Source organism: Phocoena phocoena, chromosome 16 (assembly GCF_963924675.1).
Source record: "Phocoena phocoena chromosome 16, mPhoPho1.1, whole genome shotgun sequence".
In the NCBI taxonomy this organism is placed as follows: Eukaryota; Metazoa; Chordata; class Mammalia; order Artiodactyla; family Phocoenidae; genus Phocoena; species Phocoena phocoena.
In genome coordinates this window covers 25,961,661-25,974,731 of record NC_089234.1, presented here as the reverse complement: position 1 = coordinate 25,974,731, position 13,071 = coordinate 25,961,661, and the positions used below count along the sequence as shown (strand labels likewise).

General features: G+C 54.7%; 1 protein-coding gene across 1 annotated transcript; it reads right to left on the bottom strand.

Moving 5' to 3' along the window:
• Positions 1–8,165: 8,165 nt before the first annotated feature.
• Positions 8,166–8,564, bottom strand: LOC136136452 (small ribosomal subunit protein eS12-like). Its single transcript, XM_065894623.1, has one exon. It carries the CDS (start codon positions 8,562–8,564, stop codon positions 8,166–8,168), a length of 399 nt encoding a protein of 132 aa, XP_065750695.1.
• Between the last annotated feature and the right edge of the window lie 4,507 nt (positions 8,565–13,071).

The window sequence follows — 13,071 nt, the reverse complement described above, 5'->3', positions numbered from 1 at the left end:
AGCCAAGACAGAAAGCTGCCCAATTTCTTTCCCACTTGGCCTAGTTTTGTTTTAGCTGATGGAAGAGGTTCTTTCTCCAGGTACATTAATGAAACTGGGATATGGAGGGGAGACTGGTGGTAGCGCGATGAGCTTGAACCCCACCAGGTTCCAGCTCTGAAAGCCCACCCCAGCAAATAGACACCCAGGCACATAGGCTGTAGGCCAAGCAGCTAACTGTGTAGTATGGCCTGGAGTGCCTGGGCAGCCAGGGAAGCCGGGAGACGCTCACCCCATCCAGCTGTCCCCAGCTACCCAGCTGTCCCTGGCTTTGCAGGAGCAGCTGTCACCCACCTCCCAAAAGGGTCAGGGGCAGAGGAGGCCAGGAAAGCTGGAGGTGCCCCAGGAGCAGGGCCAGCTGGAGAAGGCGTGGGGGCCTTCCTCACCCTGCACACTCAAGACACCTCTCACAGCCACAGGCGCGCCCTGTGCCTCCCTCGGCTAACCGCTCAGACTCCGAGATATTGCTCTCACAGCCCCCTCCCGGCCGTGCCCTCCCGTCCCCGCCCTCCCGGGAGGTGATCGCTCCTCCCCATTCCAGGCAGGGCTGGGTGGTCAGGAGCGGAGCGCGTCTCCCCCCTCCCCACTGACTGCTCCTGTGCGCCAGATGTGCGGAGACCGCAGGGAGGCAACCGCCTGGGGGCTTCCTTGGCCCGCCACCCCGGCGGGTCCAGGCTCTTTCATGTCGCCGCCCTCCCCGGTCCCAGCCCCGGAGCCGAGCAGCTGCGCCCCGCTCCCCGCCCCCAGCCTCTCTCCCAGCTGTCTTTGGGGTGGGGCCGGGCAGCTGGGGAACAGCTGCAAGGCGTGGAGTCGGGGTGCTCGGGTGCCCTCCTGCAACAGCCGGAAACAGTCTCCTTGCCCGGGGGTGGGGGGAGGGGGCGGGGTGCAGGGGGCCGGGGGAGGGGGAGCCCCGGGGGGGATGGTCGGCCCCTCCGCCCCTCCCCCAGCGCACCTGGCCGGCCAGCTGAGAGTCGGGCAGACCCCAGATCAAAGCCCCCTCCCGGCTTCAAAAGGCACCCTGGGGGCGGGGGAGGCAGATGGGGCAGCGGGGAACACCCTGAACCGGGAGGGCGCTGTGTCAGCGTCCCAGGGCCCTCTCTGGAGGTCGAGCCCCAGCGTTCTAACCTAATTTCTGGATTCTTCCAGGCCCCGCTCACATCCACCCACTCGGACCCTGTGGTTGTCACCATGCCCTTTCCTCAGACACCTTCATTTGCTCCCATATGAGGGTGGGTGGGGAGAGGCCATGAACACTTTCAGGACCAGACTAGCCCACTGGGGGATTTCCTACCCCATCCCACCTCTGCCTTATGTAAATTAGGTGTGTGGTTGGGGGACGGTCTAGGACATGTCCTTCCCCAACCTAAGTGCTCTAGACCTACAAAGAAACGGGGGCTGTGGGATAAGGGGAGGAAAAAAATTATTCCTGGGTATCCCTGGACATACCCCACCACACTCTAGCCCTCTTCCGAGGTGAGGCTCTCCCTGCTGGATGTTGGAAATCTCTTCCTTGGAGGTGCTTTAGAAACAGTGGGCTCTGGAACCTAGGATCCTGGTACTGGTTCTAGTACCCTCTGAGTCCAGTTTCTTACATTTAAAGGGGCAAGGAAGGAAATAGAGGGCACCCTTGGATTGCCTCTTCCCTATACTCTGCCAAAATGCTGGGACAAGAGCCTGGGATTCAGGGCTAAGATTCTAGAAACTTCATTGGAAGCTGCAGGGAATGGGAAACAGATCAGTGTGAGGGCAGAGACAGCTGGGGTTGGGGGCTCCTGGTGAGAGGTTTATAGACCTGGGTCAGGAGGGGACCTGGCCTTAAGGACATCAGCTTCTTCCTTCGGCATCTCTCTTTCTCCCCCCCCAATACTCTACCCTGTCCATCTGCACCCCAAAGGCTTGCTTCCCTTCCAAGGAAGGATGATTTCACTCTCTGCTTGAATTCCTCCAGTGACGTACAACCTCGAGACACCCTTCCACAATGAAAGCTCTTACAAAGAACCAACAGAAATCTGGTGGGCAGAGCTTTGGCCTCTACCATATTCTCCTGTGTATGAGAATCACATCCCCTGAGTGAGGGAGGCCTTTACGAGCCCAGGGCTTCTTCCCTAAAATCCCCTGTCCCTGGCATTTATGATTCAGGGACTTGGCAGTGGACTTACCCCAGAATTCTGCACTGGGAGTCTGAATGTTTCCTCCACAGGCGACCAATTTTCCTTAATTGCTGTGTGGTAAATTCCTCTCAACTGCAGCAAACTGGGATATTTATGACTTCTCCTTGCACTAGATCTTCAACAATTGGGTCTTTCTTGAGAGAGAACCCATCGGCTCAGTGCCATAGGTTATTTCTCACTATTTACATTGAGGCAAGAAGAGGGTGACGTGGGGGGTAGGGTGCGGCATAGTTTTCAACAGTTTGTAGAATGGGGTCTAGAGGTGGTATGGGCAACATCTCAGAATTGCAGCTAAGAAGTGGGAGGAGGGAGCAGGCTTCCAAGAACTAAGCATTAAGGGTGGTGTGGACTTCTAGCCCACCTGGAAAAAATGGCAGTGAGTCACTTGACACGTGGGTGCCCTGGCTGCCTGGTTGTGAATCGGATGTTGTCATCGGACACTCTCCATATGTGTGCCTGCTGCAGGGCACTGAGCAAATGGGCCGCTCATAGCCTAATGGATAGGGACTCTCCAGCCACACCAAATGCCACCTCTACCAGCTGCAGCTCCCCGGGCTTCACCCATCAGATCATAGGCTTAGAGTCAGTCCCCCAGCAGCCCATGTGGTTCCATGCCCCAGTGGCTCTGCTGATCCCTCTGCCTGGATTGCCTACCGAACCTCAGAGTCTCACTTCCTCTGTGCATTCTTCCCCACCCTCTCCAGAGGGGGTATGAAGAGTAATGAATGATGCATGTGAGATGCCAGGTTGGTGATGGCATAGGCCGCTTTCAGGCACTGACAGCTATCACGATATTCGTGTTCCTTTGGGCCAACCTCACTCCCATGCACTTAACACTCTCACTTGGTATTTTAACTAATTGTGTCAGGTTACAGGCTGCAGGCCCAAGTAGCCTGTGTGCCCCTGGAGGACATGAAATATTAGTCATTTTTTATTTTTCAGAGCGTAAGACGTTACCTGTTTCATTCATTCACTCATTCATTCATTCAACTAATAATTATTGATGTCCTTCTAATGCTGGCCTCTATTCCAATGCTGGTGATACACTGGTGAACAAAACAGACAAACTCCGCCCTCTTGGAGCTAATAACTTAGTGGGGAAGAGACAGCTGACAAACAAGAAATCAATAAATGTCAGCTGATAAGTACTATGAAGGGAAGTAAAGCAGGGTGAAGGGGATAGGGCTTGTCAGTAGGGGTGAGGGGGCATGGCAGTTTTTATAAATGGAGGTGGTCGGGGAAGGCTTTGCTGAGAAGGTGACATTGAGTGGAGACCTCAAGAATGTGAGGAGGCAAGATCTGGGGATATTTGGAGCAAGAGTGTTCCAGGTAGAGGGAACAACCAGAAGGCTGGAGCCAGAAGATGCTTGTTTCAGGAAGAGCAGTGGGTGAGTGGCTGGAAAGGTGGGTGAGGGGCAGAGCAGGGAGTGGTGAGGTCAGAAAGGCATGAGCGAACAGGCCAGGACACGAGGCACTGTAGATGCTCTGCCTCTGCTCAAGAGATATCTGCCGAAGGAATGAATGATGGATGGATGAATGAATGCCAAATGCCTGGGTTGCCAGGGGCTCTGAGTTTTACAGGGGAGTCCTGTGGGCTAGAGGCTACCGGGCTCTCTTCCTGGGGAGGCAGGACTTGAATCATGCCCTAAAGGAGGGGTAAGCAAAGCACAGGAGGGAGGGGGTCGCTGTGAGGGCAGGTGTGGAGATAAAATTGTGGGGGACTTGTAGCGGGACAGCGAGGGTAGCTCATCTGGAGCTCAGTGTATGTGTGAGAGCCCATGATTGACAGGTCCACAAAAAAGATTTGAGGTTAGACCAGAGTGGCCTTCAATGACAGGATAAACAGTTTGACCTTTCGGGTCCCACAGCGGCGGTGCCTCTGCAGGCATCTGAGCAGGGGAATTGAATTTTAGAATAATGGCTCTGAGCATTAAGGGCCTGAGTGGCCAGGCAGTGGAGGGCAAGGGGACCAGCTAGGAGGCAATGGGAGGTCCAAGTGAAAGAGGAGGTGGAGTGGGGGCATCAGGGTGCAGGTTGGCCCCAGCCCCAGGAGCAGGAAGGACCGTGGCTAGGCTTCCAGGTCCTGCTGCTCAGGCCGAGGGATGGAAGCCGGGATCAGGCCTGCTCCTTCCCTGCCAGCCAGCCGCGGGCCCCGGAGTCAGCAGAAAACCCCGGCCCTGGGGAGGAGGCGGCGCAGAGCCAGAAGCTGCTGAGGGAGCACTGGCAGCAATGCCATTGTACGTCCGCAATCAAGATACTTCAGAGGAAATCAAAAGCACCAACTGGGGAAATGATGTGTGCACTCTCTTCTCTCTCTCTCTCTCTCAAACACACACACAAACTTCTGCCTCCAAAATGGGTCAAGTGAAGGCTGTGGGCGTGGGCTGGGGAGGGAGGGCTGGGAGGAGAGGAGGCCCAGGGCCCTGAGCAGCCTGGGCGCTCGTGCCCACTCACCCTCCTGGCATAGGGGTTGGCAGCAGCTGCAGGGTGGGGTGGGACGTGAGGATAAATATACACCTCCCCATGCATATGGATAATGCACACAGCTGCCCTGCCTGCTTTGCGCTCATTAGGACCAACTGTTTCAGGAGCGGTGGCAGGCGGGTGGGAGGGGGTGATGTGCCCATTCACAGACCGGGGGTAGGGGGGCTGCTTGCAGCTGTGCAGACACCTCCCCCCGGGCCTGGATCAGCATCCCATCCCCTGGATGCCCCTTCCTCCCTCTTTTCCTTCCTCCCAACCTGCTGCTCTGGCAGATCTGGAGGTCTCAGGTTAGGAAAGGGGCCTAGGGAGTGAGTCAGGATGAAATCCAGGCTGAACCCACACCAGAGCTGGGGGAGTTGAGGGGAAGGTTGGGCTGTATTGCATCCGCTGGCCCTGGGATGGGCTGCTGCTTATAAGCCAAAGCTCCTTATCCCTTTCTCTCCAAAGGCCATCTGTAGCATCCAGGCAGGAAAAGTGCTTCGGCTCTGTCATCTGGAGGCTCCAGGGAAGCCCCCATTCATACTAGAGAGCCCTGTGCCCCCAGACAGAATCTGAGGGACTTGGGAGTGATGTGCCAGCACGATGGCCCAGGATTCTGCCTTCTCGGCGGCAAGGGAAGCTGAAGAAAGGAGGCTGATGGGCACCAGCTCTCCAGAGTAGGTCGTGCAGGAGGGACTGGGGACTGGGTTGGGGATGTGAGTGTTGACAGCCCGGCCCAGGGAGAGGCCTGGCTGATGTAATAGGCAGGGCCACTAAGTATGGCTGGACAGCTTGTGCACAACACAAAGGCACCAGGCTGAGAGGCCCTCAGCTAGTGCCACGGCTTCTACCCCGATGCGGGGCATCCTTTCCCACATGGGTCAGCAGTGGCCCGGGTGGCAGGCTTGTCCAGTCTTAGGAACATGCATTTCGTTAACAAGGCAAAGAAAGACAGGGCGGACATTGTCGGTGTGTGACTCAGCAACTGACCCTTCCTTTCTTTCGCCCCCGCAGCGGTGTAAGTGGACTCCCAGGGCTGCTGCCCCTTCGCTGCAGCCCTCCCTCTCCTCCTTTTGGGCCAGGGCACTGGTGGGGGCTGCAGAGCCCTGGGGGAGAAGGGAGGCCCAAAGGGCGACCGCTTCCCCAGCCTCTTTCCTTTGTTGCCAGGGTGGAGCCAGCCACCACCTGCCCCCCCTGCTGGTGGCCTCCAGAGCAGCAGCCACCTCTGGGCTCTGCAGAAGGGTCTGGTGGATCGTGAAGAGGCGGGTGGCAAAGTGAGAGGGAGAGGTAGGCCTCTGGCCTGGTCTCCGGGAGCCCCGCTCCCCACTGCTCCCTGCTGTTCGCGGCCCTGTGTTTAGTCAAGATGGTGCCCTGGGGAAAGATGGTCTTTCTAGTTGATGGGAACCCGAGCTAAGCCATTTCCTAGCTGTGTGATTCTAGGCCAGTGACTTAACCTTTGAGAGCCCTGGTTTCCTCAACGGGGAAAGGGGTAGAAATGGCTAACTTGTAGGACTGCTGAAGGGATCCAATCAGTGAATGAGTAACAGGAGTAGCAGTTCCCTGAGCTAAGTGGTAGTTCTGCCCCCGACCCTTGCAGCTCTCAGCTGCAGGCATCCACGCAAGTTATCTCGCAAGACTTGCCCCTCCTTGACTCAGCTTGCTCTCTGCATTTCTGTCATCAGGACTTCACTTCTTTAGCGAAGGCTTTTTGTCCCTGGGATACCGCTACTCACTCTGGGAAAAGAAACCTCTCCCTGCTCCTGTGTGCAGGAGGATTCCTTAGCTCCTTTTCTGAGCTCAGAAGCCAGAAGGGGAAAAGGTATCATGGTATGAGCTTGGGGCCCAGCAGTCAAACAGGCCCAGGTGAAAATTATGGCTCTGCCCCATTCTTCTGGTGTGATCCTGAGCAAGTGATTCAGATTCTGTGAGCCCTATCCTCAAACTGAGTGGTAATGCCTACAGTTATCCATGTTGTTACAAGGATTAAATAAGTGGTAACTGCCAAGTGACTGGTACAAGTGGGTGCCCTGGTCTGACCCTGCAGGGGCCTTGTTGTTGGCTGTATCCCCACATACCCATGTGTGTCTGGTTCTAGACACACACACACACACACACACACACACACACACACACACACACACGAGACACAGTGCTGGACCAGCAGTTTCACCGCAGGGAGCAGCAGCTCTCTTTCCCTCCTCCCTGCCCGGCTCCTGCGCCGCAGCTTCTCTGAGTTCTGCAGTGTTGGAAAAGGAAATTACCGAACAGATTGCAATTCAAGGGGGAGGTGGAGGGGAGAGAGACTGAGGCCCTGAAATGCAGCTTGACTGAGTGCTAAACTGTGTTTTTGCCTGGAGCCAATCAGGAGCCTCTGACAAGAGCCTGTTCCCACTTACAAATCTAATTGCAGGAGGTGTGGCTGCAGAGGCCCTGGGAGCCCCCAGAGAGAGGAGGGGGCTGCCAGCACCGCCAGGAAGGCTGCTGGCCCTTGCAACATGTGGGAGGGGAGGTGGGAGGACAGAGGTCTTGGGGCCTGGGAAGGCCTGGACTCCAGAATGTCTGCCAGTTATTATAATAGCTACAAATGATTTAGCACCTACTCTGCACTGGACATCCATAACTTCATCTAATCCTCTGAAAAACGCCACAGGGTAAGTGATTACCTCATTTTACGGGTAAGAAACTGAGGTGCAGTGTCCCTACTATGTGCTAGCCATGGCCCTACATCTACCTTTATCGACATTATATCTCTTTTTATTTTTTGCGGTACGCGGGCCTCTCACTGTCGTGGCCTCTCCCGTTGCGGAGCACAGGCTCCAGACGCGCAGGTTCAACGGCCATGGCTCTCGGGCCCGGCTGCTCCGCGGCATGTGGGTTCTTCCCGGACCGGGGCACGAACCCGTGTCCCCTGCATCGGCAGGTGGACTCTCAACCACTGCGCCACCAGGGAAGCCCGACATTATATGTCTTTTAAATCTCCCTACGGCTTTAGTCCCATTTCACAGATGAAGAGGCAGGGAGACTCCAAGAAAGGAAGCAACTTGCCCAGGACCACAGAGCTGATTTATGGATGGGCAAAGATAGATCTCTGGGTCTGACTCCGGAGAACGCAGTCTGATTGTATCTCACTGTGCCTTTATTCAGCAGAGCATTCTGAGTAGAGTTGCCAGATTTAGCAAAACAGCAAAAACAAAAACTGGGATGGCCAGTTAAATTTGAATTTCAGATAAACAATGACTTTTTTTTTTTTTTTTTGTGATACGCGGGCCTCTCACTGCTGTGGCCTCTCCGGTTGCGGAGCACAGGCTCCGGACGCACAGGCTCAGCAGCCATGGCTCACGGGCCCAGCCGCTCTGCGGCATGTGGGATCCTCCCAGACCGGGGCACGAACCCGTGTCCCCTGCATTGGCAGGCGGACTCTCAACCACTGCACCACCAGGGAAGCCCCCCTTTTTTTTTTTTGAGGAACAAGAGCCTAGTTTTTTTATTTGATCATTTCTTGCATTTGATGTACTCCTCGATGACATCCTCGGCCTGAGACTCTTTGCCATAGTCCTTAACCACCAAACAGCTGCAGCCAACCACTTTACGGGGTTTTCCCTCTCTGTCAGTTTTACAGAGGCCTACCCATTCCCCTAGTTTCTTGTTGTCATCAACCTTAATCAGGTTGATCTGGTGCTCAGCACAAAGGGCATCCACCAACTTGACATACATAGGCTCATCACGGTTGGATGCAAGCACACAGAGATGGGCTTGGCGCTTGTCTAAGGCTCTGGCAGCTTCGCGAATTCCACGTGCTAGGCCGTCGTGGGTGAGGGCGGTCTTCAGCACCTCTTGCAGAGCAGTATTAACGTCCATTACACCTCCAGCAGCAATGCCTTCCTCGGCCATGGCGGTGGGTTACGGGTGGAGCCGAATCTTGAATGCACCCGCGCCTCCGCCTCCGCGCGGCTCCGCGGCGGCAGGGAAAGAGAACAATGACTTTTTATGAGTACTATGTCTCAAATTTTTTTTAAAATTTATTATTATTTTTTTTTTTGCTGTACGCGGGCCTCTCACTGTTGTGGCTTCTCCCGTTGCGGAGCACAGGCTCTGGACACGCAGGCTCAGCGGCCATGGCTCACGGGCCCAGCCACTCCGCGGCATGTGGGATCTTCCCAGACCGGGGTATGAACCCATGTACCCTGCATCGGCAGGCGGACTCTCAACCACTGTGCCACCAGGGAAGCCCTAAAATTTATTTTTGTCTGCATTGGGTCTTCGTTGCTGCGTGTGAGCTTTCTCTAGTTGCGGCGAGCGGGGGCTACTCTTCATTGCAGTGCGCAGGCTTCTCATTGCGGTGGCTTCTCTTGTTGCGGAGAACCGGCTCTAGGTGCGCAGGCTTCAGTAGTTGCAGCACGTAGGCTCAGTAGTTGTGGCTCGCAGGCTCTAGAGCGCAGGCTCAGAAGTTGTGGCACACGGGCTTAGTTGCTCTGCGGCATGTGGGATCTTCCCGGACCAGGGCTCGAACCCGTGTCCCCTGCGTTGGCAGGCGGATTCTTAACCACTGCGTCACCAGGGAAGTCCCTATGTCTCAAATATTGCATGGGTCATACTTACATTAAAAATGATTGTTTATTTGCAGTTCAGGTGTGTGTCCCGCCGTTTACCTGGCAGCACTGGACTTTCTCTCTCTTCCTGCCTCCAGCTCCCCTCTATTCTGCCAACAGCTTGGCCCTTGGGGCCAGCCAGGCTGGTATGTCTCTAAGGCCACTGAAGTGAGGCTGCCAGAGGGGAAGACAAGCTCTTCTCCTGAGAGAAGAGCCCTGGACCGGAGCCCATTCTGCCTCCTACTGTGTGGCTTTGGGCAAGTGTACTCCCCTCTCTGCACCGTCTCTAGAAGGAAGATTCAGTATTAGGTACTAGGTCATTACCAGCATCCTTGCCAACCGCAGTTTTCCTGACTGCTCCCTTTTTTCTGTCTGTGCAAAGCACGGTACAAAATCTTCAGCTGTGCCGCCGTGAGGACAGAGGACACCCAATGCTTGGGACAGAGACACCCCCCCGCGCCTCCCTGAGGAGCGGCATTGATCAGAGGAGACCCCTGTTGTGGGCTCGGAAGGCCGGGGACTGAGATGCTTGAGAAACGGCCGTTATTGTCTTTGCCCTCCAGAGGAGGCAACTTGCCGCGGCCTTCAGACCCAGGGTCCTGCCCTGCTGGCACTAATGGCTCTGTGGTAGTGGATGAATTCCTTAACCCAGGCCCGTGCCTCAGTTTGCTTAACTGTGAGGTGGGACTAATACTACCCCATGATGTAGATGAGAGGTCTGGTATGTAGGAGGGGCTTAATAAAGGGTTATTTTTATTGTTGGTGGCGGTGTTAATGTTACATCCTTCTGAAGAAAGCACCTTGAGGGATGCTAACCTCTGAAAGGACAAGCACACCACAGGCCCTCTCCCCTCTCCAGCAAAGGACACGACACTTTCCAGGCTGCCTTGGTTTCAGCTAAATTTTATTTGTCGGATTTTTGACAGACGTCTAAATTATACATTGAATTTTCCACATGACCAAATACCACGTCCCTTCCTTTGACTATCATTTTCAAAAGAGACTATAAAAAAAAGAACTTTTCGATGAGCAGACTGAACCCTGAAACCACATGGAGTGCAGAGCTAAAAATAAAAGGAAGTAAGAACTGGCCCCTGAGAAGGATAGAGAAATCAAAGCAAACTGACGGGAATCAAGGGACGAGTCCCGGCGAGGGTGACATGGTGTCACCCTCCAGGCCAGGCCGGATAAGGCGCGGCCGACAGCGAGGGTGGGGCATAGAGTGGCACAAAAATAGCCACTGCTTTAGCCCGGAAGGGAATAAAGGAATTCGTCAAAAGCCAGGAGAGGGAGAAGAGAGAGGGAGGGAGGGAGGGGGCAGGACGGCGTCCTTCCCGCAGTTTGGGAGCTGCGGACCTTAACCCTGGTACATTTCTACCCGCCGGCATAATCGCTGACTCTCAGCTGTGCGCCGCCGACATGTTCCCCAGCTCAGCCCACATCAATGACACCCTTGTTTCCATAGTAACCAAGGGAGAGTGAAGGGGAAAGGGTGTGCTGCCCTGGGCACGGGGAAGCCAGCCAGAAGGATTCGCACGGGGGAAGTCGGGAGGAGGGGACGGGAAGGAGTTTTTCCCACAACTGGTCTGAGCACACACCCTGGGGCCCCTGTCCCAGGCCTTGCCCGCCCTCTGGCCCCCAACCCTCTTCCCGGCACATTCAGATGAAGTCGTGCCCAGAGCAAGTCTCACCACTAAGACTCACTGGGAGTGGGAGGATGGGAGACCGGGAGTCCCCTTTCTAGCTTCCAATTCTGTCCTCCAAGTGCGGGGGGGGCGGTGGCCGGGGAGAGGAAAGGAGTCTTTAGAAGCATTTTGTTTTTACAAATGGGAGCTTTCAAACTCTGCATTTTTCAGGCTCCTCTCATCTACCCTGCGAGCCCCGCGAGGGTTCAGTAGGGCTGAAAGGGAAGATGAAAGCGTGTGACATCCACAATGTCTCTGTGTCTTTAGCTGAAAAGCAAATCTGAACATTCACAGAGGCTGTTATCAGAGGAAGGCAGTGGCTTCTGCCTGCTGGCTGAGGCCCTGGGGGGCCCTTTCAAACAGTTCCCTAAGTTGGTAGTAAAAGAACAAAGATATTTCACAGACCATCCACTGCCAGAGTCCAAGTTCCACATCTCAGTGTTCCCAAATCACAGACCTCAAGGCAGGCATTTTGCCCCTCAGATAACATCCCTGATGCACTATTTGGAGGGGAAAAAATATTTTCAAGTGCTAGAGCCACATTTCCAGCCGGATAGAAGGGGGATTTCTGGTTTCTTATAATTCTGTTTTGCCTCTGTTCAAAGGGCGAGAGGCGTCTGGGTAAGACAGACAAGCCGGGGGAGGCTGCAGGGGGCAACTAGCTCACAGTGGTTTAAAAACCCTCACCTTCTTTTTGTTTTGCAAGTACTTACAGGTCTGTCCCCATAAGTACTTGCAACCCAGGGCACCTTTTCATGTCTGGCCTTGTTAATGACTTTCACCCCAGACCACCTTTGAAGCAGACCATGCTTCAGCCTCACCGGCACCACTTGGTCCAGAAAGGCTGGGTACTGAGGGCCAGGGGCCGGAGTGACCCCTTCAGTTTGCTCACATGCCTTGGTGGGTTCGGGAAGGGCCACCTCCTGGGAGGTAAAAGTAGCTGCCCTCCTGGGACCCACCAGCCACTTGACGGTCTCTGAGAACCGCACTCCTCAGGCATCAGGACATAGTTCAGTTCAGGAGCCAGGGATGCTCTGGCCTACTTTCCCTTGCTTGAAGCCGGGGATCTCTTAAGGCTCAGGGAAGCAAGCTCTTTTTGCAACACGGGGCAGGAGAAGTCTCCCACCATTCCTCTCCAATCAGTCACCAGAGGACACATTTTGCTGGAGAGAGGCAGAGGGGACCAGAAGCTGGGGTGACTCTGGCTTCCCCGGGCACGGCCCCTGCAACCATACACACCCACGCTCTTCCCAGCAACAAGCCCTGTCCCCCTCGAGCAGCCCACACCACCAAGTTGCCAGCACTGTAAAAATTGATCGCTTCTAAAAATCGATCTGCCTGGCTTTTCTCAGTGGAGCAGGTTCACGGTAAAGCTGCATTTATTTTTAAAATCTGATAGCAGCAGCCTATTGTGATCATTTAAACACAGAATTCTTTGAGCTTTAGAAATCCCTTCTATAGGACAGCCGTGGAGAAGCCAGCTAATTTCAGAGTCGGCTGCTCACTGCTCCACTGAACTGGAGAAAGCCTGTTTACGCTAGCCTGAGCCCTCCATGTGAGGGCTTTTTAAGGACCTTGTAATTTTTCTGGAATTAAACCTCCCACCTCTCCTTACATTCCAGATGTCATTACAGTCAAAAGTCGTAAGACTCTGATTCCCTGTGTAGCTGGTTGGGGGCTGGGGACGGGGTATGTTTCTGTGGTGCGTTGTTTGCAAGAAAGGCTTTTTTTTTCCTTTCCAAAGGGTGAGGATTACATACAGTCTCCTACCTGCATGACAAGATGGTTTAATCATCTGCTATTCACGCTTCACCCCCCCAAGCCCAGCAGCTCCCCACCCAGACAGGCTGCAACCCTGGCTCAGTGGATGATGGTAAAAATCACTGACCAGCACCATCAAACACTGTCTTGGTTTCAACACCATGGGGGAATGTAAGGACAGGTCAGGAAATGAATGACCGCAGCCTAAGCTGCTTCTTCCTCTTCCTCTCCCCAGCACCCCCCCCCCTTTTTTTTGAAAGAAAAAAGCCCACTGGAATTGCCTAAACGGCAACGCAATCTCTTGCTCATTTAAAAGATCTCATTTTCTAATCATGTGCTTTGAGACATTTAATACTATTTCAA